This window comes from Manis javanica, chromosome 17 (genome assembly GCF_040802235.1).
Source record: "Manis javanica isolate MJ-LG chromosome 17, MJ_LKY, whole genome shotgun sequence".
Taxonomy (NCBI): domain Eukaryota; kingdom Metazoa; phylum Chordata; class Mammalia; order Pholidota; family Manidae; genus Manis; species Manis javanica.
The window spans coordinates 63,637,829-63,661,426 of NC_133172.1; the positions used below are offsets into that span (position 1 = coordinate 63,637,829).

A 23,598-nucleotide genomic window follows, 5' to 3' on the forward strand; every position below is an offset into this window, starting at 1 on the left:
GGTGAGTCCCGGGGCTGCCGCAGAGGCCAGCCTGCCCGGCCACCCATGCGCGCAGCACTCACCCGTAGCCAGCCAGGAAGCCGAGGCTGGGCGGGCTGACCTTGTCGCTGAAGATGACCATGGGCAGCAGATTGCAGTCCGCCCGGCAGTCCTGCAGCTCTATGACCCACCACTCAAGGAAGCCGGCGGCCCCTGTGCCCACTTGCTCCCTCCGCAGCTGGATGCGCACGCCGAGGTAGTCGTCCTCCTCGTCTGGGTCAGAGCCGCAGGGGTCAGGGCCCGCGCGCTCCCCGCGGAGGCTAGGGCCCAGCCCCCCTCCACCCCCGAGTGCCCCCCACTCACTGGGCTGCAGCTGCTTCACAGGGTTGGCTTCGGGCCCGTTGGGAGCGCGGATGTACTTGGGGAAGAGGTGGGGGATGACCCTGTGGGGGGTCAACAGGTCAGGAGCAGCCCCGGCCCCTTGCGCTCCCTCTCCCTGGCCCTGCCCGGTCCTGCCCACTTACACTGACTGGTCCGAGGTGCCCTGGAGCAGGCTGGCCAGCTGCCTCCGCTCAGTACTGTTGGGGGTCAGGTCCAGGGTGTGCTTCTCATTGGTGTACTCCACGGTGCCGCCCTTGGCCAGGTCTCTGCAGGCCGGGGTGCAGTGTGACCTACTATGGCCTGTGCCACGCCCTCCGACCCCGTACCCAAGCCCAGGACGCACCTCTGGAAGTTCCAGGTGAAGCGCAGGGTGATAGCGGCGGTACCGTTGTCCAGCTCCCGCTTCATCTGGGCCCGGCTTGGCGGGCTGATGCGCCACAGCGCCCCGGAGCTGCCCTCGATCTGTGCCGTGACGATGTCCTCAGGGCTGTACTGGCTGATGAACTGCATGGCCAGCTGGGTACGAGGTGGCACCTCAGTGGGATGTGGCCAAGCTACCCCTCCCCACCAGGCAGCCTGCAGTATGGGGGCTACTCACCGGGTGGGGATCAAACTGCCTGGATAGCTCCTCGTAGGCCTGGTGTGTGAAGGGGATGATGGACGGCTGCTGGGCACTCATGGTGAACAGGGGCTGGGGGCAGGGAGAGGGAGCCATGGTGTGGCAGTGCCTGAGCCCCTGGCTGGCAGCACCCACGGGCTGTGAGGACGAGGGGCTGGGGGCTGCCTGGCCCCCCGGGCAGCCCACTCCCAGCGTCACTGCCTCCCCTGGCTGGAACAGACAGGTGGCCCCCACCTCATAGCCACCCAGCTTCAGGGTGACGGTGACGTCGATGGGCTGGTTGACGACGCCGACCACGGAGCGCACCAGGGACATGAAGAGCAGCGGGAACCAGATGATGGCCACGAGGAACAGGATGATGAGGCCGCCCATGCCATACTTGACGATCTTCTTCTTCTTCTGCCCCTTGGGCTGTGGGTATTTCTGGGGGTGCAAAACTGGTCACTGGTCAGGTCTGCGCAGGCCTCCGTGCCCACACCCGCTCCGTGCAGGCCAGCGCTGTCCTCTACACCCTGCCCCACTCCTCCTCACGTGGCCGGTCCTGGGCTCACCCAGCGGCCCAGTAAATTCAAACCTCCAAACTGATAGCAGAGCTATGGCAGTCAGGACATTGTGGGCAAGGAGAACAGAGACCGGAGGGCAGAAGGCGGGAGCCCAGGAAGGGACCCTCCTGTTGAGACAAGGGTGCTGCCAACACCAGCCTCTCAGTGAACGGGGCGGGGAGAGCTGGCCGGCCGCATACAGAGAATGGAGTTGGACCCCTCCTCACACGGTGCACAAAAATTACATATAAGACCTACATCAGACTCTTGGGGACAAATCTTTATTACCTTGGATTTTCCAAGAGTCTCCGATTTGACAAACACCAAAAATGAGCAATGAAAGAAAAAATGTCAAATTGGACATTACTGAAAAAATAGCCTTTGTGTCTCAGAGGACCCATCAGCCGAGGCGGAGAACCCAGAGTGGCGGGAGAGCTCTGCATATCGGGCGGCTGGTGAGGGCCTAGCGTCTGGAGCGCACGAAGAGCTCGTACAGCCTGGCAGTGAACAGACGGCCCGCGGGGGCAACGGGCAGAGGCCCTGAACACACTTCTCTCCAGAGAAGACGCAAACGGCCAGAACGTGCAGCTAAAGGAGGTCACCGTCCTCGGCCGTCAGGGAAACCCACACGGAACCACAGTGAGATGCCGCCTCACCCGCCAGGACAGCCGCGACCCGCGTAGCAGAGCAGGAAGCTCTGGTGAGACCGGAGAAATGGGATGCAAGACGGGGCGGCCGCCGTGGCAGGTGAGGCCCACCACCTGACCGGGCCACCCCACGCCCACCTGTGTACCCAGGAGAGCTTGGGACTGTCCACAGTAGCACGTGTTATGATGAACAAGGAGAGACCCAAACATCCTTCAGCGTTTGGAGCAGCTGGATGAGCAAAAGGCACACTGCAGGGCAGAGCCGGGGCACTGCCAAGTGAGGAGCCGCCCGACGCCATGCTGACTCCCCTACAGGGATGTCCAGTGGACAGTGGCGGGCAGGGGCAGGGGTGGGCGGGCTGGCGTGCCTGCTGGCTGCACGGCCCTTGCATACACTGGAAACCCCCAGATGGTCTGCTTTAGGGAAGCCTCGTGCTGTGTGAATTCTCTCAACAAAGCCACTGAACAACAAGCACCTGGCTTACTGTAGTGCCCCCCGCCCTGCCAGCCCGAGAGAGGCTGGGTCTCTGCTGGGCCTTCTCAGGCCTGCTCTGCCAACTGCCTGCCCCGACAGGGCCAAGTTCACTGTCCCCTCTGACGTGCCCCTCTGGCCCTTGGTGGCATTCTGGCCTCAGGCTGACGTGGGCTGAGTCCCGGAGTAGGACCCCCCTGCACCATCGGACTCTCGCGGCAGCCTGTCTGCCCCAGGAGGCAGTGACCCGTGTACAGCCCTGCCCTGGGCCCAGCACCTTTTCTGTCTCTCGGCTGCACTTGATGATGAAGATGTTGGCATAGATGTCCTCCACACACATCCAGTTGGACAGGGACAGTGTGGTGTCCGTCCACACCCAGTCCATCACAGCCCTCAGCTCCACCAGGAACGGCACCAGCCGGAACCTGCCAGGGCCAGGCGCCCGTCAGGAGGGCCTGCAGGAGGGCAGCCTCAGGCCTTCCACCCCCAGCCGGCCCCACTCACCCCTGGAAGAGGAAGAGATTGAGGTGGTTGTACTTCTTGGTGAGGAAGTTGCCGAGGATGCGGGTGGGGTAGCCACAGCGGATCTGGTAGGCGGACAGGGCAAAGTAGATGCACTTGACGAAGTACCACAGCTGGGCCACTGCGTTCTGGCTGAACATCCTGGGCAGGGCAGGAAGGCAGGTCAGGGCTCCTGCCCGAGGCCCCTGCCCCAGCCCCGGCTTGGCCAGGCGCCCACCTCTCGGTGACGGCGGGCAGGACGAAGAACATCCAGAGGTGGATGGCCAGCACCAGGACCACCTGGAAGGCCAGCTTGCCCAGAACAGTCTTGCGCAGGTAGAGGGCGCGGTCGACCACCATGGTGCTGAACTGGATCAGCAGCATGACCAGGAAGGCCTCGGGCACCTGGTCGTCCGACAGGGAGGACGTGATGTCCGTGGCCGCCGAGTGCTTCTGTGGTCAGGAGGACACAGGTCAGGGTGGCCTGCGGCCGCTGGGTATCAGCTCTCTGGGGACCCCGCGCCCTAGCTCACCCCAAAGGCCCAGAAGCCGAAGATGATGATGATGAAGTCCACGACGTCGGCCAGGAACATGAGGGCATAGACGTCCGTGGCTGCCCGGTACTTGGTGTGCAGAATGTCGCGGAAGAAGTGTCGCAGAGGCCGGTACACGCCGCGGGCCCTGCGGGGGGCGGGGGGCAGTGTGGTGCCAGCCGCGCCCCCCTCCCCCCGCCGCTGCCCCCCAGCGCAGGCCAGGCCACTCACAGCGTCAGGCAGCAGCTCTGCAGCCGGGCCCCGAGCGCCCTCGCTCCCTCCCGGGGGCGACTCCACCTCCGGCTCCTGGTGGCTGCTGCCTCCACGGCCGCCCTGTCCTTGGGATCTGGGGGGAAGCAGCTGCTGCTGAAAGCAGCCCATGGGAGCCGGGCCCGACCCCGACTGCCAAGCACCCCGAAAGGCCCCCCACAGGGCTGGCATCACCCTATTCTGCAGACTGGCAGGCCGAGCAGGGACCTCCCCAGGGTCACCAGCCGTGGGCCAGCTGGAGCCATGGCGTCAGGCACACGGCCGAGGGTGTGGTGGACAAGGCCTCCTACCGAAGGCTGCCGGCTCTCTGGGGTCACTGCTCTCCTTCCGCCTCCTCCGGAGACTCAAACGCGCAAGCCCCGTGTCACGGGACCGCCCGTCCCTGGCTTCCGCCCGGATGTCCCCCTTGATGGGGGTCCCCGCCACCTCTGGCTCCTGGGGCCCCGGTGGAGCCAGCTCCTCTTTGGCACCCCTGTCCTGCTCCTTGGAGAGTGGGTCCTCCTCGTGGTTCCAGAGGCCGTAGCACTGTGGCGGCAGGGAGGGCAGGCTGAAGCTGCAGGGCTGTCATGGGGGGGCCCGGAGACACTGCAAGACGGCCAGGCCCACCCTGCGGCCACGGCATCCCACCCCGCCTCCTGGAGCAAGATGGCTTGGGCTGTGCGTGCTGGGGAGCCTGCCCGCTGGCCGCCCAGGCACGCGGCTCACCAGCAGCTGGGAGCGGTGGAAGAAGAGGGCCATGAGCTGCACCAGGTCGTACTTGATGTAGCCGTCGCTCTTCTCCAAGCCTAGGATGCGGGGCGGGAAGTAGGGCTTGTTCTCGTAGCGCCGTAGCACCGTGTGGCTGTTCCAGGGGAAGAAGCCGAACTGGAACAGGTACTTGGTGACCACCGTGACCTGTGGGGAAGGGAGCTCAGCGTGGCCGGGCCAGACCCCGGCCCCCTCCAGCTGCCACCCACCTCGGTGAAGACGATGGCTGTCATCCAGAAGCGCCTGCTGGGCCGCGGGATGGACAGCATGGCCCACAGGAAGACCAGCACGGGCAGCACCAGGGAGACAGCCGAGGCGGTGACCATGTGGTTGAGGACGATGATGAAATAGCAGAGCAGCTCCGAGTGGGCGGCCACGCACTGGTACCCCGCCAGCAGCAGCTGCAGTGCCCGGCCCTGCTCGGCCTCGAACTGTTCGGCCTCCTCCAGCTCGGGGATGTGCAGGCACCTGTGGGCACCATGCTCAGGGGCTGGCTGGGCCCCCAAGGCCCAGCCTGCTGGCATTGGGAGGCAGTCTCCACGGCCAGCGCCCACTGCCCTCCCTTTGCTGCGCACCTGTGGAGGAGCAGCTCGCTGGCTGTGCGTGTCCGGGGGGCAGCAGTGACCCGAAGTTCCCCAGAGCCGTGTGCGGAAGCCCTGGGCTCAGGGCCCGTCTCCTCACTGCCGCTGTGGGCGCCCTGACCCATGCTTGGGGGGCTGCCAGTGGTGCTCAGTGGCTCCTCAGCCCCCAGCCCCCTGTGGGAGGGGAGGCTGGTCAGAGGTGACCTGCGCAGTGGACTGGCCCCAAGCAGAGTGGTGCAGGTGCCCTGGCTTTGGGTCCGAGGGAAGGCTGGCTCAGCCGGGTGCTGGCTCAGCCACCGAGCCCCTGGTGGGCACCCACCTTGACGCTGGGCTGGGCGTATCGTGGGCCTCTGAGGAGTCTGGCAGTGCAGCCTCGGCCTCGCTGGTGTACAGCTGGTCCAGCACACTGCGGTGCGCTTCTCTGCCCTGTGGGGCACCGGGCTCAGCAGGTCCGCAGGGTCGGGTCTGAGGGGCTGGCAGGGGCTGGCCGTGCACAGGTTTGGAAGCAGGCAGGCAGGCAGGGCTGGGGTGTGATGGGTGGGGCTGTGGGCACGTCGCTCACCTGGAGCAGCTCCTGCGTGAACAGGTACCGCTCGGCACGCAGCACGTCACTGATGGCTCGGTGGTGCCGCGTGAAGGCGCGCAGCCAGCGTGTGAGCCCGTCCACCAGCGCCTGCCCCAGAACCCATAGAAACTGCACGGTGCTCAGCACACGCTGCATCATGTGGCTGTGACCTGCGAGGGGGGCAGGCATTGGGCGCTGGAGGGGTGCCCATGAGAGACCCCAGCCTGAGCCCGAGCCCGAGCCCGGGGGCCCACGCACCTGCCATGTCCTTTGAGTCCTCTGGTGGCTCTGCCAACTGGCCCTGGCCTCCTGGGCACAGAGGTGCTGGTCAGCGCTTGGCAGCCCTACACTGACCCCCAACCCACACGGGCAGGACTCACCTGCCGGCGACTGCCCCGCCCGCTCCTCCTGCTGCTGCCTCAGCACCGTCTGAGCGTTGGTCATCCATGCCTGATACGCCATCTGCAGGGCGCCGCCTGGATCAGCACCCTGCCTCCCGGGATCAGAGCCCACCTGGCCCCCCTCGGAGCTCCCAAGGAGGTGCAGGGTCTGGCATCTGCTGGCCCAACTGGGGACCTTCAGCTTCCTGAGAAGGGGCAGGAAATGGGCCCCCAGGGCCCCGTGGGGCGGGGAGGGCAGGGCAGCCCTGCTGCCCACCACACACAGCCAGTGATCCAGAGATGGGCAGGAGGCTGCTGGCCCCAGGGAGCAGACAGCACCCAGAGAGCATGCCACGCCCCTCCCAAAGGCCAGCCCCCCGCCGGCCACCACAGACATGGATGGTCAGAGTCAGAACTTCAGGAGCTAATGGACAGAGGGGGCGTGTAGTCACCCATGGCTGGCATCTCCCGTGCCTGTTTTCCCATCTGACTATGGACGGGAGGTCTAAATGGGCTGAGCAGGCTTCCCAGAGGACGCAGACACTGGGCTCCCAGGCCCTAGGGCATGCTGGCCCCATCCAGGCCCCGGAGGTCCATGGACATGGGCAGGCAGGGGACCTCACCTGGAAGGCGCTCTGTGCAGATGGCCTGGGGTCCTCGGGCGGTGCCTCGTCCTCCTCCTCACTGTCAGACTCGAACAGGAAGTAGTCCCCGGAGTGGATGACTGCAGGCAGGGTGGGGCTCAGAGCCAGCCTCCCCAGCTCGGCGCTGGGCTCCCACCCCTACCCACATGGCTTCAGTTTGAGCAGTGGACCCGCTGTGCTGCCCAGCTTAGGTTCCTTTGGCACCCTGTGACCCCACAAGCCAAGGGCGGCATGCCACCCTCCTCCCAGGGACAGCCATGGTGGGGGAAGCAAGAAGCCCCATGCAGGCTGGGGCACAGGGACGCATGCACAGGACACAGACCAGAGCTTTGGGGTGCAGCCAGTCACCAGGAGCCACACAGCAGGGTCGGGGCCAGGACAGGGGAGACCAGACCAGGGGTGGGGGTTCAGAGTTCTGGGTCTGAGAAGACCCAGGGAGACACAGAGCCCATTATCGGGAACCAGGAAGATCAAGACCCAGCACCTTACCACCCCATGGCTTGGTGTGAGACCTGAGAGCCCTGTGGTAGGGCCCACAGGGGTGCTGGGAGGGGGCAATGTGCACAGGCTGGAGGTCAGTGAACAGCGAGCTCCTACCACCCCAAAGGCGGGCAGCAGTTGAGAGGGCACGCCTGGCAGGCCTGGCTGGGGCAGTACCTGTGGCATGGTCCAGCCAGGGCCGCCACCACTGTCTCCGTGGCAGGGAGGAGCCCCCTGGACTGCCAGGGCCTGTGGAGGGGCAGGGAGGGTGTGAGGACAACCACAAGTGCAGACAGACACGGATCCCCCACAGCAATGGGGGGATTGCCTCTAGGTGCCCTGTTGTGGAGGGCAGCCCAAAAGTGCACAGAGATGGTCACGGGCTGGCCGCATGGCCTGCAGGACAGGGTGGCCACACAGCACAGGACAGGCAGGCCAGAAGCCCTGTGGGACGTGACGTGGCAGAGGCAGCAGGCTGCAGCTGAGCAGACGTGCCTGGGCTCTGCGCTCACCTGGCTCCTGGCCGGGCCCCGGGGGGTCCTGGGGTCGGCTGCGGTTCACCCTGTGCTTCTCCTGCTTTGTGCGGATGCGCTCCATCCTGTGGGGCAGGTGGCAGCTCTGAGCACCAGGCTGGGAGCCGGCCGTGGGTGGGGCAGACCTCACCCCAGAGCACCTACTGTCTCTTTAGCTGGGCCAGAGACTTCTCCTCTTCCTTGCGGTGGAGGTCAATGCTTTTGAGGCTTGCGGCATTGTAGAGGTCAAAGCCCCTGTAGGGAGAGGCAGTGAGGCCCTGGGGGCACCCCACTACCAGTCTGGGCCTGGCCTCCCCAGTCCCAGACCCTGCCCAGCAGCCCCAGTCCTCAACGCTCACACCGAGGGCCTGACTCTGAACTCAACGCCCTCTTGGCCGTGTGCTACAGGGAGGCCGTAGACACTGCCCGCCGCCTCCAGATTCCCAGGTGTGATAACAGGCGAGTGAAGAGGTGTCAGTGGACAGCGGCCCGTGGGCTTAGCCCTGCAGAGGCCAGGATGGAGGTGCGCGGGGCAGGGGAAGGCCCTCCGGCGGGCGTGCACCCACAGGCCGGCGGCAGAGCCAGGCACCCCGGCTCCCAGGTCACAGATTGGGCCTAGGGGCCCCCCGGCAGGCGCTGACCTGGAGGCCTGCAGGGCGGTCGCCTGGAGCTCTGCCCTGACGTACAGGAAGTAGTGGCTAAGGAAGACGCGGCGCTGCAGCAGCAGCAACAGGAAGCAGACGCTGTCCCAGAGGACGCCGGCCTCTTCCACGGGCAGCAGGCAGTCCTTGTCCCTGCTCAGCATCTCCCTGGCTGTGGGAGGGGGGCGGCGCGGGTCCGGGTGAGGCCCGAGTGCCCCCGCGGCGCGCCCACGGCCCCCACGCCCGCACGCACTCACGGTTGTAATAGCCTTTGACGGTGCACACGAGGCTGAAGAGCTGGATGACCCAGCAGAAGCTGCTCTGCATTTGCTCCACGAAGACACAGGACAGGAGCTGGGGGCAGGGGAAGGTCAGCCGGGCCCCCGGGGTCAGGGGTCAGGGCCGGGGCCGGGCAGGCTCACCGAGAGCATGTTCTTGGAGATGATGACAGTGACGTTGTAGAGGATGAGACAGTCCCACGGCACAAGGCGGGCGCGTGTGTCCTTCTGCAGCAGGGTGGTGCCGAAAAGCAGCAGGTAGAAGCAGGCGAGCAGGTAGCCCAGCCCGAAGATGCTGATGCGGGCGGCCCCGGCAGCAAACACCAGCACCAGCACCGCCCAGAACAGGTAGCGGAAGACGGCCACCTTCAGCATGTCGAGGTAGGACCTGCGGGTGGGGCGTCACCGTGGGGCCCCAGTCACCCCGCCTCCCCCCGGCAGCCTGCGACCGGGGGGACCCCCAGAAGGCCCTGTCTTCTGCAAGGTTGGGACCCGCCCCCATCCTGGCCCCAGGGCCACCACCGGCAGCGCCCATCCTCAGCCCAGTCCTAGGCGGAGCCTAGCACGTCAGCCCCGCTGACCAGCTGCCTGCACAGCCCCAGCGAGCAGGACGCCACGGGACCCACCTGCAGTGCATGAAGTTGGGCACGGGGTTGGGCTCCCCCTGTGGCAGCTCCAGGCAGTCGGTGTTCGTGCCAGCCATGTGCTGCCACTCCTCGGTGTGTTCAGCCAAGAACACCAGCCGCTGCTGGGAGGCACAGAGCAGCAGGACGAAGTCGCCTGTGGGCACATGGAGACTACGGCTACGGGCACCCCAGACTGCTGGCCACGCAGAGGCCAGGGGCTCAGTGGGGCGCCAGGCCCGTCCTGCGGCTCTGCCCTCCCACCCCAGACCAGGTGGCAGCTTTGGTGTGTGCATGAGGGAGGTGGGCAGACGTGCCTGCCTGTGTGAGCACCGGTGCGTCTGCCTACGGGCATGGGTGTGCACTGGGAGCTGGGGATCACAGCCACTTGCACACGCCCTGTGTGTCCAGGGGCTCTCCACATGCCACACACACATCAGATGAGGCTGACACACACCTGCCTGCTCTCCATGTGGACATCAGTCTGCACACCTGCATCTCTGTCCACCCACGTGCATCCCAGTGTCCACACAGGTGCCTACCTGTGTCCACCCTGCATGCAGACGGTCTCCATGGCTAGGTACACATGCGTGAGGTGGGCCCATCTATCTCCTGGAGATGTGCCCGCAGAACCAGGCACACTCCTGGAACAAATTGGTCCCAGCCCCCCACTAGCTGGGAACCACAAGATTGGCCTGGACAACGTGCCTGTCCCCGTGCAGAGCCTCCAGGGAAGCTGGCAGGTGGTATGTGCAGACCAGGGCCCTGCCAGCAGGTACTCACTGATGAGGTTGGTGGAGTTGGGGACCCTGAAAAAGTCTGGCAGGTACAGCCACTTGATGAGGGTGGAATTCATGGGGATGGCCTGGCTCCAGCGCCACGGGTAGTCTGCAGGTGGAGGGCATGTATCAGGGTCCCAGATGTCCCATCCCTCCCTGTCTGCTGCCCTGTGGCCTGCAGGGGCCCAGTGTCCACGGGATCTTACGCCCACTCACCCACATTCACGCAGCCTCAAAACACACCCAGTCGCACCGGAGCCCCGAGAGGCCACCAGCCCAGAGGTTCTGGCACCCTCTGATGTGTATGCTTTTCGGACATAAACTGCCCCGTGCCCCAGGAGGAGGGACTGAGAGACAGCCTAGAGTAACTGGCAGGCTGGGGCAGGCAGGCCTCCCCAGGTGCTGAGCCCTGGCACGGACAGACCAGAGTACAACGGTGTCACATGCCCATCAGAATGGCTGAAATAAGAAAGGTGATGGCACCAAATGCCGGTGAGGATGCAGAGAAATGGAACACATACGTCGCTGGCAGGATGACCGGACAGCGCAGGACGCGACTCCAGGGCAGGCGGGAAACGCGGCCCTGCACAGCGGTGCCCTCGGTGCCCCCCACACCCAGCCTGCAGCCGTGCCCTCCTCACCGACGCACAGGGCCGGGGGGATGCCCAAACACAGCAGGTACTGGTACAGCAGGAAGAGCGCCAGGAAGAGGCAGTAGCTGGGCCAGAGGCGGGCAATGGCCCTGCGGCGCCGGCGGGTGAGGAGGGCCACCAGCCAGCAGCCGTGCAGGATGACCATGAAGTTCATGCGCTGCCCGATCACATTCACGGCCATCAGGAAGCAGATCTGGGGGTGCAGACGAGCACGGGGACCAGAGCGAGCAGGGCGGGACCCGCCTGGCCGCGGGCTGGCCCTGCGGTGCCCCCAGGCGGGGGGGCGTTGCGCACAGGACGGGGCTGCAGCGCAGGCTCTCGGCAGCCCCACACGCCTTTCTGGGAGAGGTGGGGAGGCTGGAAGGTCGCCGCCCTGCAGGGTAACCGAGCCTGGGGGCGCCTGTCCCGGACCCCCACCCCCACCCTACAGGCCCCTCTCCAAGTGAGGCCGGCTGAGTGCACAGGACCCAACACCCCCGAGGACCTGCACAGCGCCGATGCTCAGCGCATGCCCGGAGGGTGCTAAGGGCCCCCAGGGCCGGCCTGCCCAGGGAAGGGGCAAGGGCCTCACCTCCAGCCCAAATTTGTAGAAGAAGAAGTTGATGAAGTACCGGAGGCACCCGAGCAGGTCCCGGTCCAGCTGCTGGCGGGTGCCGCTGGCGCAGACAGCCTGGGCGGGCAGGGGGGCCATCTGGTGCAGCCGGCGCTGGTGCTCCTGGCGCCGGTACACGATGGCCTCAAATACCAGCAGCAGCAGGATCTGCAGGTGGTTCTGGGGTCGGGGGGAGGCAGTCAGGCTCCACCGCCTGCCCGCTGCCTGCCCGCCCACCTGCCACCCCCAGGCGCCTCACTCACCTGGATGTAGCCCAGGTTGGGGAAGCCCTTCCTCACCCCAAACCAGTTGGCGGGGTCAATGGGCCCCCGGTACAGCAAAGACTGGTTGATCTCTGTCCTCTGCAGGTTGGTGCTGTTGGGGAAGGGCTGAGGGCAGGGGTGGAGTGAGCATCTGCTCCGCCAGGACCAGGGCAGTGACCCCAGGGACCACTGGCCTGCCCTGCCCCACCTCTGCCACGGCTCCCGGACAGGTGTGGGCCAGGCTAGCTGCCTGCAGCCGAGGGCGTGCGAGGGCCGGCCTCCCCATCCCCTCCTGGGGAAGGGGCCAGGGTGTGGGGCTGGGGAAGGGAGGAAGGAGAGAGCTCTGCGCAGAAGCTGCCCTGGACGTGGCCCCTTCGCTCTGACACCCTCAGCACCACCTCACACAGCACCCTGTGCTGCACGCAGAGGGCCCAGCCGAGTCAGGACCCCTCCGAACCCGGACGCCTCCCCACGGGAGCGGGTCCTCTGCAGGCCAGGCTGAAGGATGCTCCAGGAAGTCCTCGGACCTCCAAGACAGGCCCTCCGTCTCCATCCCCGGGTGTGGGGCTTGGGCATGCAGGGCACCCTACCTTTGTGCAGTTGCTGGAGTACTCGTGGGGGCTCACAACCTTGAGCTGGTAGAGCATCTTGCACACGATGATGATGCAGGTCCACACAGTGGACAGGCAGGAGGCCATGGGCCGGAAGCGGGGATAGGGCAGGGCGAAGGCCCACAGCACCAGGAGCAGCAGGTTCATCACCGACACCTGTGGGCAGGCGGTGCTGGTGGGGCAGGCACAGCCCTGCCCTGCCCCGTGGGCCCACTGTGCCCGCAGGGCCCTAGTGGCTGCTGCAGACATGGGCAGTGGGTCTGTGGGTGCTCACCTCTCTCAGGGCCACCCAGACAGTGTACAGGGCCACCAGCTTGAAGATATGCAGCTCCAGCAGGCGCCCCACCAGGGTCTGCACGCGGCCAAGGATGTCGGAGAAGGCGGCAGCCAGGTCCAGCAGCCGCTCGGCCACCAGGCCCCAGTTGTTGGCTGCAACTATTGGGAGGGGGTGTGAGGAAGGGACAGCCCTCCCTACCTCACAGGGTCTCTGGGGACACCCCAGCCCTTCCCCCAACTTACTCTCCAGGACCTGAGTGGCCTGGCTGGGGCCAGCCGAGCTCAGCTTCTCCACCCTGGGGTCCTCCTCCTCTTCCTGCCGCAGCAGTGGGGTCCCGCTCACCACGTCCTGCCTAGGACAGGGCCCCGCAGTGCCACTCACGCCCGCGCTCCTGGGTGAGCCCCGCAGGCCCCCCGCTCCTGCCCTCCCAGTCCCTCGGCTGAAAGAAGCCTGTTTGCAGCCACGAGCTCGGGAGCACGGGGCCTGGCTGGCACTCCGTCCCTACAGCCCCCACTGCCTGAGGCCCCTCTGCGTTTGAAGGTGGCAGCTGAGGCTGCGTCCTCCCGTCCGAGTCCCCGCAGCCCCTTAACCCTCCCTGACAAGGTTCTTGCGCGGTTCTGGGGTCTGGAAGGGGGTCGGAGACATGCTCTGCTCTGCCGGCTGCCTGCGGGGTGCTGGGTCCTGGGGGCCTGCAGAGGGTGCACCTGGGAGCCCAGCGCGGGGGGCGGGCGTGGGGGCTGCGCTCCAGGTCCGTGAGCTGCATGAAGGGCTGGTGGAAGTAGTGGAGCTGCAGGATGCAGGCGAGCAGGAAGAAGCCGGGGATGAAGATGCTGGAGAAGAGCTCGGACACGCTGAACTGCTCCAGGCCCAGGTCCCCCAGCCTATGAGGGCGGGGAGTCAGCGCCGCGCCCCACAGGTGGGCGCCCCCGACACCGCCTGCCCGCCTGCCCGCCACTCACTGCTCGTCGGTGAGGCCCGTCAGGTTGCGCCAGTACACGGGGAAGTCCTGAAACTGGAAGGTGTAGACGGCGACGAGCACCAGCATGGTGTAGGCCACCACCAGCCACCAGAAGGCCTTGAGCAGCTTCCGCCAGAGGCTGTAGTAGACCTGCCGGAGGGATGCCGTGAGGTCCAGCCCTGCGGCCGGGGTCCTGCCTCCCGCCCCCCCAGGCACCTGGAAGAGGGTGAGGCAGAGCAGGAAGAGAAGCATGTAGACGATCTTGTAGACGACGAGGCGGCCGGCAAAGCTGACCACGACGAACATGCCGGCGCACACGTAGATCCAGTACTTGGCGTGCAGGCCGGCGACCAGCCTCCCCAGGCTCTGCAGCAGCGTCTGCGTCCGCGTGGGCTCTGCGGGCCGAGCCAGGGGCTGGGCTCACGGCTCGGGGCTGGGCGGAGGGGGCGGTCCCCACCTGCCCAGCCTGCTCACCCGCGCCTGCCACGGTGACCTCCGTCAGCGCAGCGGGGGCCCCCGCCTTCCTCAGCAGCTTCTCCTTCACAAACTGGCGCAGCAGGAGCCAGAAGGTCAGGGTGTACAGCAGCTGGGTGGGGGGACGGCTGCCTGAGGGCCAGTGGCTGGGCAGCCTCCCTCCCCTCGAGCACACTGTACACACCGAGACGCAGACCATACAGGTGTGCACATTTGCACACATGCACAGGCTTCCACACGGGCCCACGTGTTGGCACACACACATATGCACATGGCTCACATGGTGAGATATAACCCACTGGCTCCCAAACGTGGCGGGCAGTGGGACAGACATCGGGTGCAGTGACCCTGGCACACGCCGGCTCATGCAGGGACACAGTGGCATACAAGCCCCACTCAGGCCCAGGGGCAACGTGCAAGGCCACCCTGTCAGGGACTTGGCTGTGCCCTGACGATGGGATCACCGCCCATGCCCTCCTGGGTTGTGTGCTCAGCATCGGCTCTGTGCTGCCAGCAGGGACCTGGTGACAGCCAGAGAAGGCCCTGGCCTCCCTGCCCTCCCACTCGCCTGGCGCGCTGAGTGATGAGCAGAACGGCATTGTCAAAGACCCCCATGCAGAAATCCAGGGCGCCAGGTGAGCTCACAGGCGCCCTGCAGTTGGGAGGGGTGCTCACCATGGCCCCAAGGTCCAGGCAGGGGTAGCGGGTGTGCTCCAGCCCCAACTGGCGCAGGCTGACAGGGCCCAGGGTGGTGGGCAGCTCGGAGCTCAGGTCCATGGCCCACACGTAGCGCAGGCCGCAGAGCGCCAGCCCATACAGCAGGATGAAGGGCGAGCAGAGCATGGCCAGCTGGTGGCGGCTGCGCACGGTCCAGATGAGGCAGGCCCAGAGCAGCAGCACGAAGGTGAGCCAGCTGTGGTAGGTGATGCTCCACACCTGGATGGCCGGGCTGGTGGGCAGGCTGCCGGCACCCGGCACCCCCAGCCCTGCTCCCCCAGCCCCTGCAGCACCACCTCCGGTGACGAGACTCCAGGCCCTGTGAACTCAGACCACCCGCCTCCCAGGACGTGGCGAGGGGCTGCCCAGGCCACGGCTCCTTACCATCATGGCGATGAGGGCACACACGTAGCTCTGGTCCATGATGAGGTGGCCCAAGCCATGTAGCGGGGACCGCTCTTTAGGCACAGCCGGCCTGGAGCGCACTAGGGGGCAGGGCGGAGATCACCCAGGGAGCTGAGCCTCCAGCTGGGGGAGCCCCGACACCAACAGGCCAGAGCCCCGCACCCGCACCAGACTTTGCCCTAAAATTCAGAAGGGTGTTGGTGTGGCCGCCCAGTGGGAAGGAGGTAACACTCAGCAGATGGCTGTGGGGGGCCCTGGGGGCTGAAAATCGCAGCAAAGGGCACAGCTCCCACCTGATGACGTTCCTGTGTCATGCGGCCCTGGCCAGCCCTCACCCCTCTGTAGGCCCATTTCCCAGACTCGGAAGGGACAGGATGGACGGCACAGCCAGTCCCCGAGCTCTACACATGAACCACCCCAGTGCGCCAGCTCCCGAGGCTGGCCTGGCATCTCCTGCTTCGTGCAGAGTGGGAACCAAGGTTTAGGAGAGAAAAATAAAGCTCCCAGAAAAAATGTCTCCATGGAGGTGTGGCCAGCACATAGCTGCCAGGTCAGCATCTGCCAGGATGCCAGTCAGCCACCCTAGGCCGCAGGGCCAGCCCACGGTGGGACACTCAAGTCCTCTACGGACTGGGAGGCAGGTGGGAAGGGGCTGGGAGACCCAAAGCGTGCCCAGCATCTCAGGGCTCAGCAGCAGGGCCCCACACAGCCCTGGCTCTGGGAGGCCTCAGCTGGAGGTGGACATGCTGATGGGTCTCCCTGCGGCCACCAGGGGGCAGCACTAGTGCGTCCATGCAAGGTGTCCCCGGCAGCCTGGGTGCGCGTACTCACGGGCGCCCAGTGGGGCAGGGCTGTGGTCAGTCAGGTCGTGCACAATGCAGTTGTCAGCCTCAGCGTCAGGCTTGGTGGGCGTGGGCAGCATGTACTGCAAGGGCAGGCCAAGACCCATGAGCCGAGCAGGTGGCAGGTGTGGGCAGGTGGGCTCCAGCCCCACAGCTCAGCCTGCACCCCTCACCTGGACAGCCCCCTCCTCGCTGGCAGCTGCAGCCCTGGCCTCGCCCTGGGGCCACTGGTCCAGCTCGGTCAGCTCCACCTGTTGTTCCTCACTGCCCCCGGCGGCCTCCTTCTGTGGAGGCTGGAGCCCAGAGCCCAGAGCTCAACTTCCCATCTGATGTTTCAGGGACTGAGGGGTTGGGGGCACCCGGAGGCGCGAGGACAGTGGGGCGGCCCCGAGCGCCCACCTGGTCCAAGGCCTGCGCCTCGGGCAGCTTCAGGAGCGAGACCACGGCGTAGCAGAGCAGCAGGAGGATGCCAGGGCTCACGTACACAGGCCAGTCGTGGCTGGTGTTGAGGACCAGCACCGAGGCACCGGAGCAGTTGGTGGGGGCCAGTAAGTCCTTAAGACCAAACACCCTGCCCGGGAAGGCACGTCACTGACCACTGGCCAAGGAGATAGGGCCGGACAGGCAGGGCAAGGGAAGAGGCATGGCCTGTGTGGACAAGCCCTCACCTGGCCCAGATGCCAGCGGGTGGGAGCACAACCTGGGCGTAAGGTGTTTGGTAGCAGTAGAGGCAGACAAGATGGCCGGCGCCAAAGCAGCCCACGGTGACACAGAGCGCGCTGAAGCCCAGGGGGCTGATGGGAAAGTGGCAGGCCCACCAGGTGCAGATGGCCAAGAAGAGGAGGAAGTAGGCGCTGGAGAAGGCCGAGGGGTGGGCAATGCCTGCAGGACCAGGCGGAGGCGGGCAGGGTTGGTGGGCAGCTCCGGCAGGCTGCCGTGACCCGTCCTGGTGGGATGGCTGGGGCAGGGTTCCCGCTCCCTGCCCACTGGGTACCTGCCAGAGCAAGCAGCACCACGGCCAGGGTCCGCCCAGCGGCCACCAGCAGCCAGTGGGCTGTGATCCGGAACCGGGCCGCCAGCCGCGACCTCCGGTTGGAGGCCAGCGCAGGGGCTCCCTGAAGCTCTGCTGGGGGGCTGGGGTCTGTTTCCCTGTCATCGCCCTCCTGCCAAGGTCAGCAGAGGGACAGAGGTCAGTGCGTGGCCCTTAGGATCCCCAGGCTGCTGGCCCAAGTGTGGCCAGTGCCGCCCTGCACGCCCAGAGGCCCACTGCCCCTTCCTGCCCCCTCACTCAAGTTCACAGCCCGCAGGCCTTCCTGGAGGCGGCCTGCTCCTGCCCCAGCACTGGCACACGTGCTGATGGACGTGCCTGGACCTCAGGTCATGCTGGGGTCCCTTAAGGGCCTCCTCCCTATTTCCCCATGTAGACCAGGGTCTCCAAGCACAGGGCAGGTGGGCTCCCGCATGCATCTCAAAGCCCCTGGCCCTGAGGTCTGGCTCCCAAGCGGGCCCGAGGGGGGTTCTCGGGAAGGAGAAAGGAGGGCAGATGCACGCAGCACGCACACCACACTCCACAGTTTATACCCGTTGCTCTTGGTCCCACAAGCTGAAGCAGTACTTTCCTTCTAAGTAGAGAAATGGGCCCAGAGGGGACCTCAAGTCCCACACTCAGTAGTGATGCCTGCCGCCCCCTCTCCCATGACTGGGATGGCACTCGGCATCCGGGCTGAGGGCGCAGGCTCTGGAGCCAGGCAGCCTTACATGGCACTGGGCGTCACCTAACTCCTGACCCTCTCTGTCAAATGAGGTGGGGACGAGACAGGAGAAATGTGCCAGACGTGGGTCCCACCCTCACAGAGCCCAGGGGGCCCCGGGGGGAGCTGCTGAGCCACGCCCGAAGAGGGCAGACCAGGGGACAAGGGTGCAGACATCCAGGGCCCAGGATATCAGAGCAGGGGCCCCGGCTCCAAGGCTGGAATGCATGGCTGGGATCCCCCATAACAGCCTGGACTCACAGGGCGGGGCACGCGGCCCGGGACAGTGCGGCAGCTGGGCCTGCCACTCCCGGCCCGGCCCCCCGCCCACAGCTGGCCCCGGCCCTGGGAAAGCTTCTGGGAACTGGGAAAATCAGTGTTTCCAGGAGTGGGAGAGGCAGCTGCTGCCTGGGGAGGCAGGTGCTCAGGCCGCCTCTGGCGCCCGGCCTGGCCAAGCCTCACTCCAACCCTGACTCAGCAGGTCCCACGGGCCGTGCAGGGAGCTCAGCAGAAGTTTCTACCCATCTCCCTGCCTCCCACCCACAGCTCACCTGACCCCCTCAGAGCGTGCGTGTGATGCGCCACGGCCTGTGTGCGGCTGTGTGTGTGGTCCAGCTAGGCGGGGTTGTGCCAGGGTGCAACTAGGCTGCTCCTACCTCTGGGCACGTGGGACCACCTGGCTCTGAGGTCTACCTACCTACAGGGTTCCTGCCAGCCGACCCGGGTTAGGAGGGCCGTGCAGGCTCTCACTGGCCACTGAGAACACTTGGATGAAGACGACCCACCCCACAGGCCTGGCAGACCAGAGGGCAGCCCTGTGCTGGAGGGCAGTGTGCAGCGCAGGGTGGGAGCTGATCCCTCCTGCCCAGCCCAGGTTTCAGGAAGGAGTCCAGCCCCTTCCTGGCAGAGCTGTTCCGGGAAGCCCTGGTTCTGCTAATGAGGAAACCAGAGGCAGCCCGGCCCTTGTGCCCACTGGTGCCCACATGCCCCTGCAGGTCCCCCAGAGTTAGCAGGACTGCCAGGGAGGGGTGCCCAAGGGCAGGCAGCATGGCAGTCCAGCCCTGGGCCCGACGGCAGGCTGTGTCAGCTGCAGGCAACCCTCCCCAGCCACCGCCCTCACCAGGTCCTGGGTGTGCTGGTCCCGCTGGGATGCCCGTGCGAGGCGCCTGCAGAGGCCGAGGCACATAGAGGATACCACCAGGACGCCCAGGTCGGGGGCCACCAGCTGGATGGTAGTCGGGATGTCGTTGAGGTTGAGCCTGTGAAAGGCAGAGCCCAGTGGTTGGCAAGGAGCAGGGAACCCAGGAAACTGGGAGCCCCGGCCTCAGGCTGGGAAATCCCCAAAGTGGGGGGTCTCTTACCTCGTGACCCCTATGTGTCGGGAGAGGGTCTCCCAGGGGCTGCCTGCAGAAAAAAACAGGAAGCAGGTCAGGCAGAGGGCACACAGCATGCACCACTCTCCCTGTCCCCAGGCAGCCCTCGGGGACCCCAGGTCACAGAAGCCCTGGTCTCCCGGGTGCCTGTGGTTGCTCAGGGTGCTCCCACAGCACTGCCTTTACCAGAGGGCACAGGCCCAGACCAGAGGCCTAGCAGCTCTGCCTGGCAGAAAGGGGATTCAGAGCCCCATGGGCAGCATGTGGCCGCAGGGGAGCTGAAGTGGCCAGTACTCTGAGCCAGGTTCTCAGGACCATCAGAGGAGGCCGGCTGCTCCTTGGGGGCACAGCGGGCCCAGAGTGGGGAGGCCTGGTCTCAGAGCCCCGGGACTGGTGCCATCAAGGCACCAACTCTTCTCCAGGCTTCTGTTTCTAAACGGAGGGGCACAACCCTCATGGAATGGAAACAGGAAGCCAAGTGGGCACCCTACCCACCCATATGGCTGAATGCAGAGCCTGGTGGGAGCCATGCCAGGCAGGACCCGGAGGCAGGGACCCTGGCTGGGCTCCCCGGGTGAAGATGGGGTGCTGATGCCAGTCCTTTTTGGAGTTGGGGGTGCTAATGCCAGCTGTAGATGCCACCCTAGGGCAAAGGGGACATGGCAGGCAGGCAAGGTGCTGGGGGCAGCCGTGCAGCCCCCATGGGCACTGGAGGAAGATGCTGATGGGGGCCCTGGGGAGATGGGGGGCCAGATTCCAGATTCTGGGACCAGCACTGCATGGTGCCTGGCCCGGCCCCGTGGCTAGCCATTACTGGGTCACATGATCTTGGCCATCGGGCTGGACATAACTCATGGGCAGGCACTTGGGACGGCCCATATTAGGCAAAGCCTGGGTGAGGCAGGGCAGCTGAGGCCCCCCAGGGCTGCAGTGGCTCCCTTCCCCTGGCCACTAGCCACCCCCAGACATGCTGCCCCACACGCCCCCTCCCAGGCCACGGCGACTCACAGCTAGGCCCCAGAAGCCGGTCCAGGCGGGGCACGGTGTGCAGGCATATCTGAAAGGTGAGGTGGGCTGCCAGGAAGACGAGGCTGAAGCCCAGCAGTGCTCGGAGAAGGCGGCCAGGGTGACCTGTGGTGGGGCGGGCAGGGGGAGGCCAGCACACAGCTTGATTATATGCATTCTGGGGGCCCAAACCCTGTCAGAGCCCCATCTCATGGGGGAGAAGCCAGGGTGGGGGTCAGGCCCAGGAGCCCCCAGACAGCAGGGGCAGCTCCAGGTAAGCGCCCTTGGTGCCCTCTCCTGTGGGACATGGCAGCCTAAGTGGGGCAGCCCACTGCTCCCCGGGAAGCATGCCTCTGGCTGCAGGGCGGGGGCTGCTGGGCATTCCAGGAGGACTCGGGGAGACCCGGGTGGCCTCTGCTCCAGGGTGGGAGCCAGGACCAGGCAGGCCTCAGTTCTCATTCCTGTGCTCTCTGAGCTTGCAGTCCAGGCTGCAGGCCGCAGCCGTGTGGGCAGCTTCCTCCCCCAGCCCCCACCCTGCAGGCTGGGGGTCCCCGAAGACCTGGACAGCAGCACAGGCCCCACTGACTTCCCAGCGCTGAGGGCTGGGAGGGCCGCGCCTCACTGGCCTGGACGCAGGAAGCTCAGGGCCCGTCTGTTCACTGCCTCCTGGCACCATCGCCTTTGAGAACAGACTCCCAGTCGGGGGTGGGCCTGCGGGTGAGCTGGAGTGCCGTGCGCCTGCCCAGTGTGCAGGGCCCCGTGTTCCACACACCCGCGGTCTCGCCTGGCTCCCCGGAGGGAATCCGAGCTCAGAGAAGGCGGGGGATCCCAGGGGCGGCCCAGGGAGGCGCCTCCCACTCACCTGCCTCTAGACCCCTCCCAGCCCTGACATTCTGACCCCTCCATTACTGCCTCTGACCTGTGGGAGGCAGGGGGCACCAGCGGGGCCTTCCTGGAAGGGGCTTGGAAAATGAATGCGAACAGCCTGCCTCAGGCCCTGGCTGGGCCCCCTCTCCCCACCCCGGAGTCCGAGGCCAAGACGAGGAGTAGGGCAGGGCCTCTTCCCAGGGGTGGGGATCCAGGGTGCCCCTGGGCCAAAAACTTCTGAGGCCGCCCATCCTGCCTGCCAGGAACCTGCAGAGGCCACGGCTGCGACCCCCTTCTGCCTGGCTCCCCCGCATGGTGCTCTCCTGAAGACTCCTGCAGACGGGGCGGGCGGGTGGCCTGAGCACCCCCAGGGACCCACCCCACTCCCAAGCCAGACACTGAAGCCACATGACCAGGCCTGACGGGCTCTGAAACATGCATGGCCCCCCAGGTCAGGAGGGAAGCTCCCTGTTACCTGGCCTGCACCTCTGACACGCAGCTGGCAGGATGTCACCTGTCACCACTCCCCACGGTCTCCCTGTCCCCTCCCCGGTTCTCAGCTGGCACAGCATCCCGGGCCACAAGCCACTACCAGCCATGTGGCCAGGTCCGGGAGGGCCCAGACCACGGGGACAGGAAAGCTGTGCAGGCTTCTGACCTGAGGGGACAGGCGGGCGAGGCAGGGCTCTGGCGCTCTTCTCCAGGGCTGCCACGGACCCAATCTGCTCACCAGCACCTCCAAACATCCATCTCTAAGGGACGCCCCCCACCGGTCCCAAGCTCCTGGCACCTCCTCGGGGCCTGGTGGCATCTCAAAGCCCCACTGCTGAGCCTGTGCTCCCCGTCCTCTCCTCCTGCTGGTCTGACCCCTCCGGGAGAGGCTGCCAGCACTCAACCACATGGTTAATCAAAGCTTGGGTGCCCACCACCCGCCCACCTGCGCTTGGGCAGGAGCAGGTCAGGCAGCCAGGGGCTCCTGCATCTGCCAGAGAAAGGCTGTTGTGGGGCTGGAACCAGGTCCCTGTGGACTCTGGGGTTCAAGTGCTGGGCGAGAGGGCGCCCTCCGCAGGCAGGGGAGGGGCTGTCCAGGGCAGAGCAGGACCGCCTGCTGCTGCTGCTGAAGGCACTGCCCCCTTCTCGGGACCTGCGCCACTCAGCAACACAAGGCTGGCACAGGGCAGGGAACACAGATGGGGGCCAGGCTCGGCCCTGAGGGCAGGACCCCACCTCTGTCCAAGGCGGGGAGGGTGGCACAGAACTGACCCGGCCCACCGGAGGGGCAGGGGCTCCTTCTCAGGGGCAGGGCTCTCCAGGGAGGGGAAACAGGGCTGGGGGGCTGTGGACTCCAGCAGAGGAAGTGGGGGGCCCTCGGGGTCGGGGGGGATAAAGAGCACCTGAGTGGAGCGGGAGCCCTGGGCCTCGGCCCCACCGCCGCCCCAGGTGGCCACTCGGCCCGCAGACACCCCCGGGCTCTGCAGTGGCCCTGACCCCCCGGTGCCCCTCCTCCCTGCCAGAGTTCACGGATCACCAGCCCTCCACTCCCTGGGCCTTCCCGGTGCCCCTCCAACACCCACCCCACCCACTGAACTGCTGTCCACAGAGGCCCGGCCCTTGTGCTTGATGAGCTGTTTACAGATGGTACCCCTCCTTCCAGGTGCCAGGCAAGGGCTGACTGGCATGTGGGGGCCCACACAGAAGGGTCCGGAGGGGTGGGGCAGGAAGGCAATGGGCGGAGGCTGAGCCATGATCCCTGGGAGGCCTGCCCTGCTGGGCCTGGGTTGGGGGGCAGGCCTGAGTCCACAGCGAGCTGGGGGTACTCACAGGGCCCCTCATCCTGTCACCCAGCAAACGTGAGGGACCCTCACAGTGTGGTGCTCCGAAGGGCAACCCAGCCAGGGCCCTGCCCGCCAGGCCCTCAACCCTCTACCCAGCACCTGAGTTAGAGCAGCCATGACATCCGGGGGCAGGGGGAGCCTCAGGTCAGTTCTGTGCTAAGGCAGGGGTGGGTGGGTCCCTAAATGCTAAGCGGGTTGCTGGAGCTGACCCCCCAGGGCCATCCCATACCGCCTGCCCTGCCCTTTGCAGGGCACACGGCCTGCACCCACGTACCAGTGGCTGCACCGGCTGGCCCCCAGCCCCAGGCCAAGGGACAAAGCAGCCGGAGATTTCCTGAGAGATTCCTCTGTGCAGGGAGCTCCGGCCCAACCAAAACCCACGTGCGGATGGGCTGGGGTCAGCACCCACGGGGGGCCCAGTGCCTGAACAACACCCACACGGGGACGGGCCAGGGGTCAGCACCCACAAGGGCCCCAGGCAGCATCAGACCTTCCGCCAGATGCAGGGGCCAAGGGCAGGCATCTGCACAGCTTGCAGGCCCGAGACAGGCGCTTGGGCACAGGCCTCCCACTTCCCTCTCTCCCACCCGGAAAATCCAGGCAGCCTCTCTGCCCCTAAAGGGCCTCTGAGGGTGGACAGATGGATGGACAGAGGTCATGTGGGGAAGCCTCCCGGTGCCTCCCCCGCTTCTTAATCCTCCCCCACTCGGGCTGACGCCGTGGCCCAGCTGGGAGCCTGCCTATTAGAGAAAGTGTTTCCAATTGCGTGCAGGGCATGAAATACCGAGGGCCTGGGAACGG

General features: G+C 66.3%; 1 protein-coding gene across 7 annotated transcripts in view; it reads right to left on the reverse strand.

Annotated features, from left to right (window-relative positions):
- Positions 1-23,598, reverse strand: part of PIEZO1 (piezo type mechanosensitive ion channel component 1 (Er blood group)) — a 49,360-nt gene that overhangs the window by 507 nt on the left and 25,255 nt on the right. For 4 of the 7 annotated variants that reach the window (XM_036993870.2, XM_073225968.1, XM_036993874.2 and 1 more), the window contains 48 exons: positions 20,099-20,221; positions 19,079-19,121; positions 18,838-18,976; positions 16,961-17,129; positions 16,635-16,848; positions 16,366-16,537; positions 16,140-16,259; positions 15,956-16,049; positions 15,104-15,204; positions 14,678-14,938; positions 14,003-14,114; positions 13,745-13,923; positions 13,530-13,678; positions 13,275-13,451; positions 12,813-12,922; positions 12,568-12,728; positions 12,273-12,449; positions 11,683-11,808; positions 11,399-11,599; positions 10,816-11,020; positions 10,179-10,283; positions 9,399-9,552; positions 8,917-9,160; positions 8,752-8,848; positions 8,495-8,666; positions 8,019-8,108; positions 7,854-7,939; positions 7,519-7,590; positions 6,841-6,941; positions 6,218-6,299; positions 6,096-6,146; positions 5,835-6,007; positions 5,592-5,698; positions 5,267-5,446; positions 4,901-5,159; positions 4,650-4,838; positions 4,235-4,469; positions 3,906-4,020; positions 3,675-3,822; positions 3,380-3,594; positions 3,145-3,303; positions 2,918-3,065; positions 1,214-1,402; positions 959-1,051; positions 704-876; positions 504-626; positions 343-422; positions 63-252 (listed from right to left, as the gene is read on the reverse strand). In XM_036993870.2, coding sequence (XP_036849765.2) covers positions 63-252; positions 343-422; positions 504-626; positions 704-876; positions 959-1,051; positions 1,214-1,402; positions 2,918-3,065; positions 3,145-3,303; positions 3,380-3,594; positions 3,675-3,822; positions 3,906-4,020; positions 4,235-4,469; positions 4,650-4,838; positions 4,901-5,159; positions 5,267-5,446; positions 5,592-5,698; positions 5,835-6,007; positions 6,096-6,146; positions 6,218-6,299; positions 6,841-6,941; positions 7,519-7,590; positions 7,854-7,939; positions 8,019-8,108; positions 8,495-8,666; positions 8,752-8,848; positions 8,917-9,160; positions 9,399-9,552; positions 10,179-10,283; positions 10,816-11,020; positions 11,399-11,599; positions 11,683-11,808; positions 12,273-12,449; positions 12,568-12,728; positions 12,813-12,922; positions 13,275-13,451; positions 13,530-13,678; positions 13,745-13,923; positions 14,003-14,114; positions 14,678-14,938; positions 15,104-15,204; positions 15,956-16,049; positions 16,140-16,259; positions 16,366-16,537; positions 16,635-16,848; positions 16,961-17,129; positions 18,838-18,976; positions 19,079-19,121; positions 20,099-20,221 — 7,063 coding nt within the window. Of the gene's footprint in view, positions 1-62; positions 253-342; positions 423-503; positions 627-703; positions 877-958; positions 1,052-1,213; positions 1,403-2,917; positions 3,066-3,144; positions 3,304-3,379; positions 3,595-3,674; positions 3,823-3,905; positions 4,021-4,234; positions 4,470-4,649; positions 4,839-4,900; positions 5,160-5,266; positions 5,447-5,591; positions 5,699-5,834; positions 6,008-6,095; positions 6,147-6,217; positions 6,300-6,840; positions 6,942-7,518; positions 7,591-7,853; positions 7,940-8,018; positions 8,109-8,494; positions 8,667-8,751; positions 8,849-8,916; positions 9,161-9,398; positions 9,553-10,178; positions 10,284-10,815; positions 11,021-11,398; positions 11,600-11,682; positions 11,809-12,272; positions 12,450-12,567; positions 12,729-12,812; positions 12,923-13,274; positions 13,452-13,529; positions 13,679-13,744; positions 13,924-14,002; positions 14,115-14,677; positions 14,939-15,103; positions 15,205-15,951; positions 16,050-16,139; positions 16,260-16,365; positions 16,538-16,634; positions 16,849-16,960; positions 17,130-18,837; positions 18,977-19,078; positions 19,122-20,098; positions 20,222-23,598 lie in introns of those variants that run through there. The other 3 variants (XM_036993873.2, XM_036993872.2, XM_073225969.1) reach the window with 3 other exon arrangements.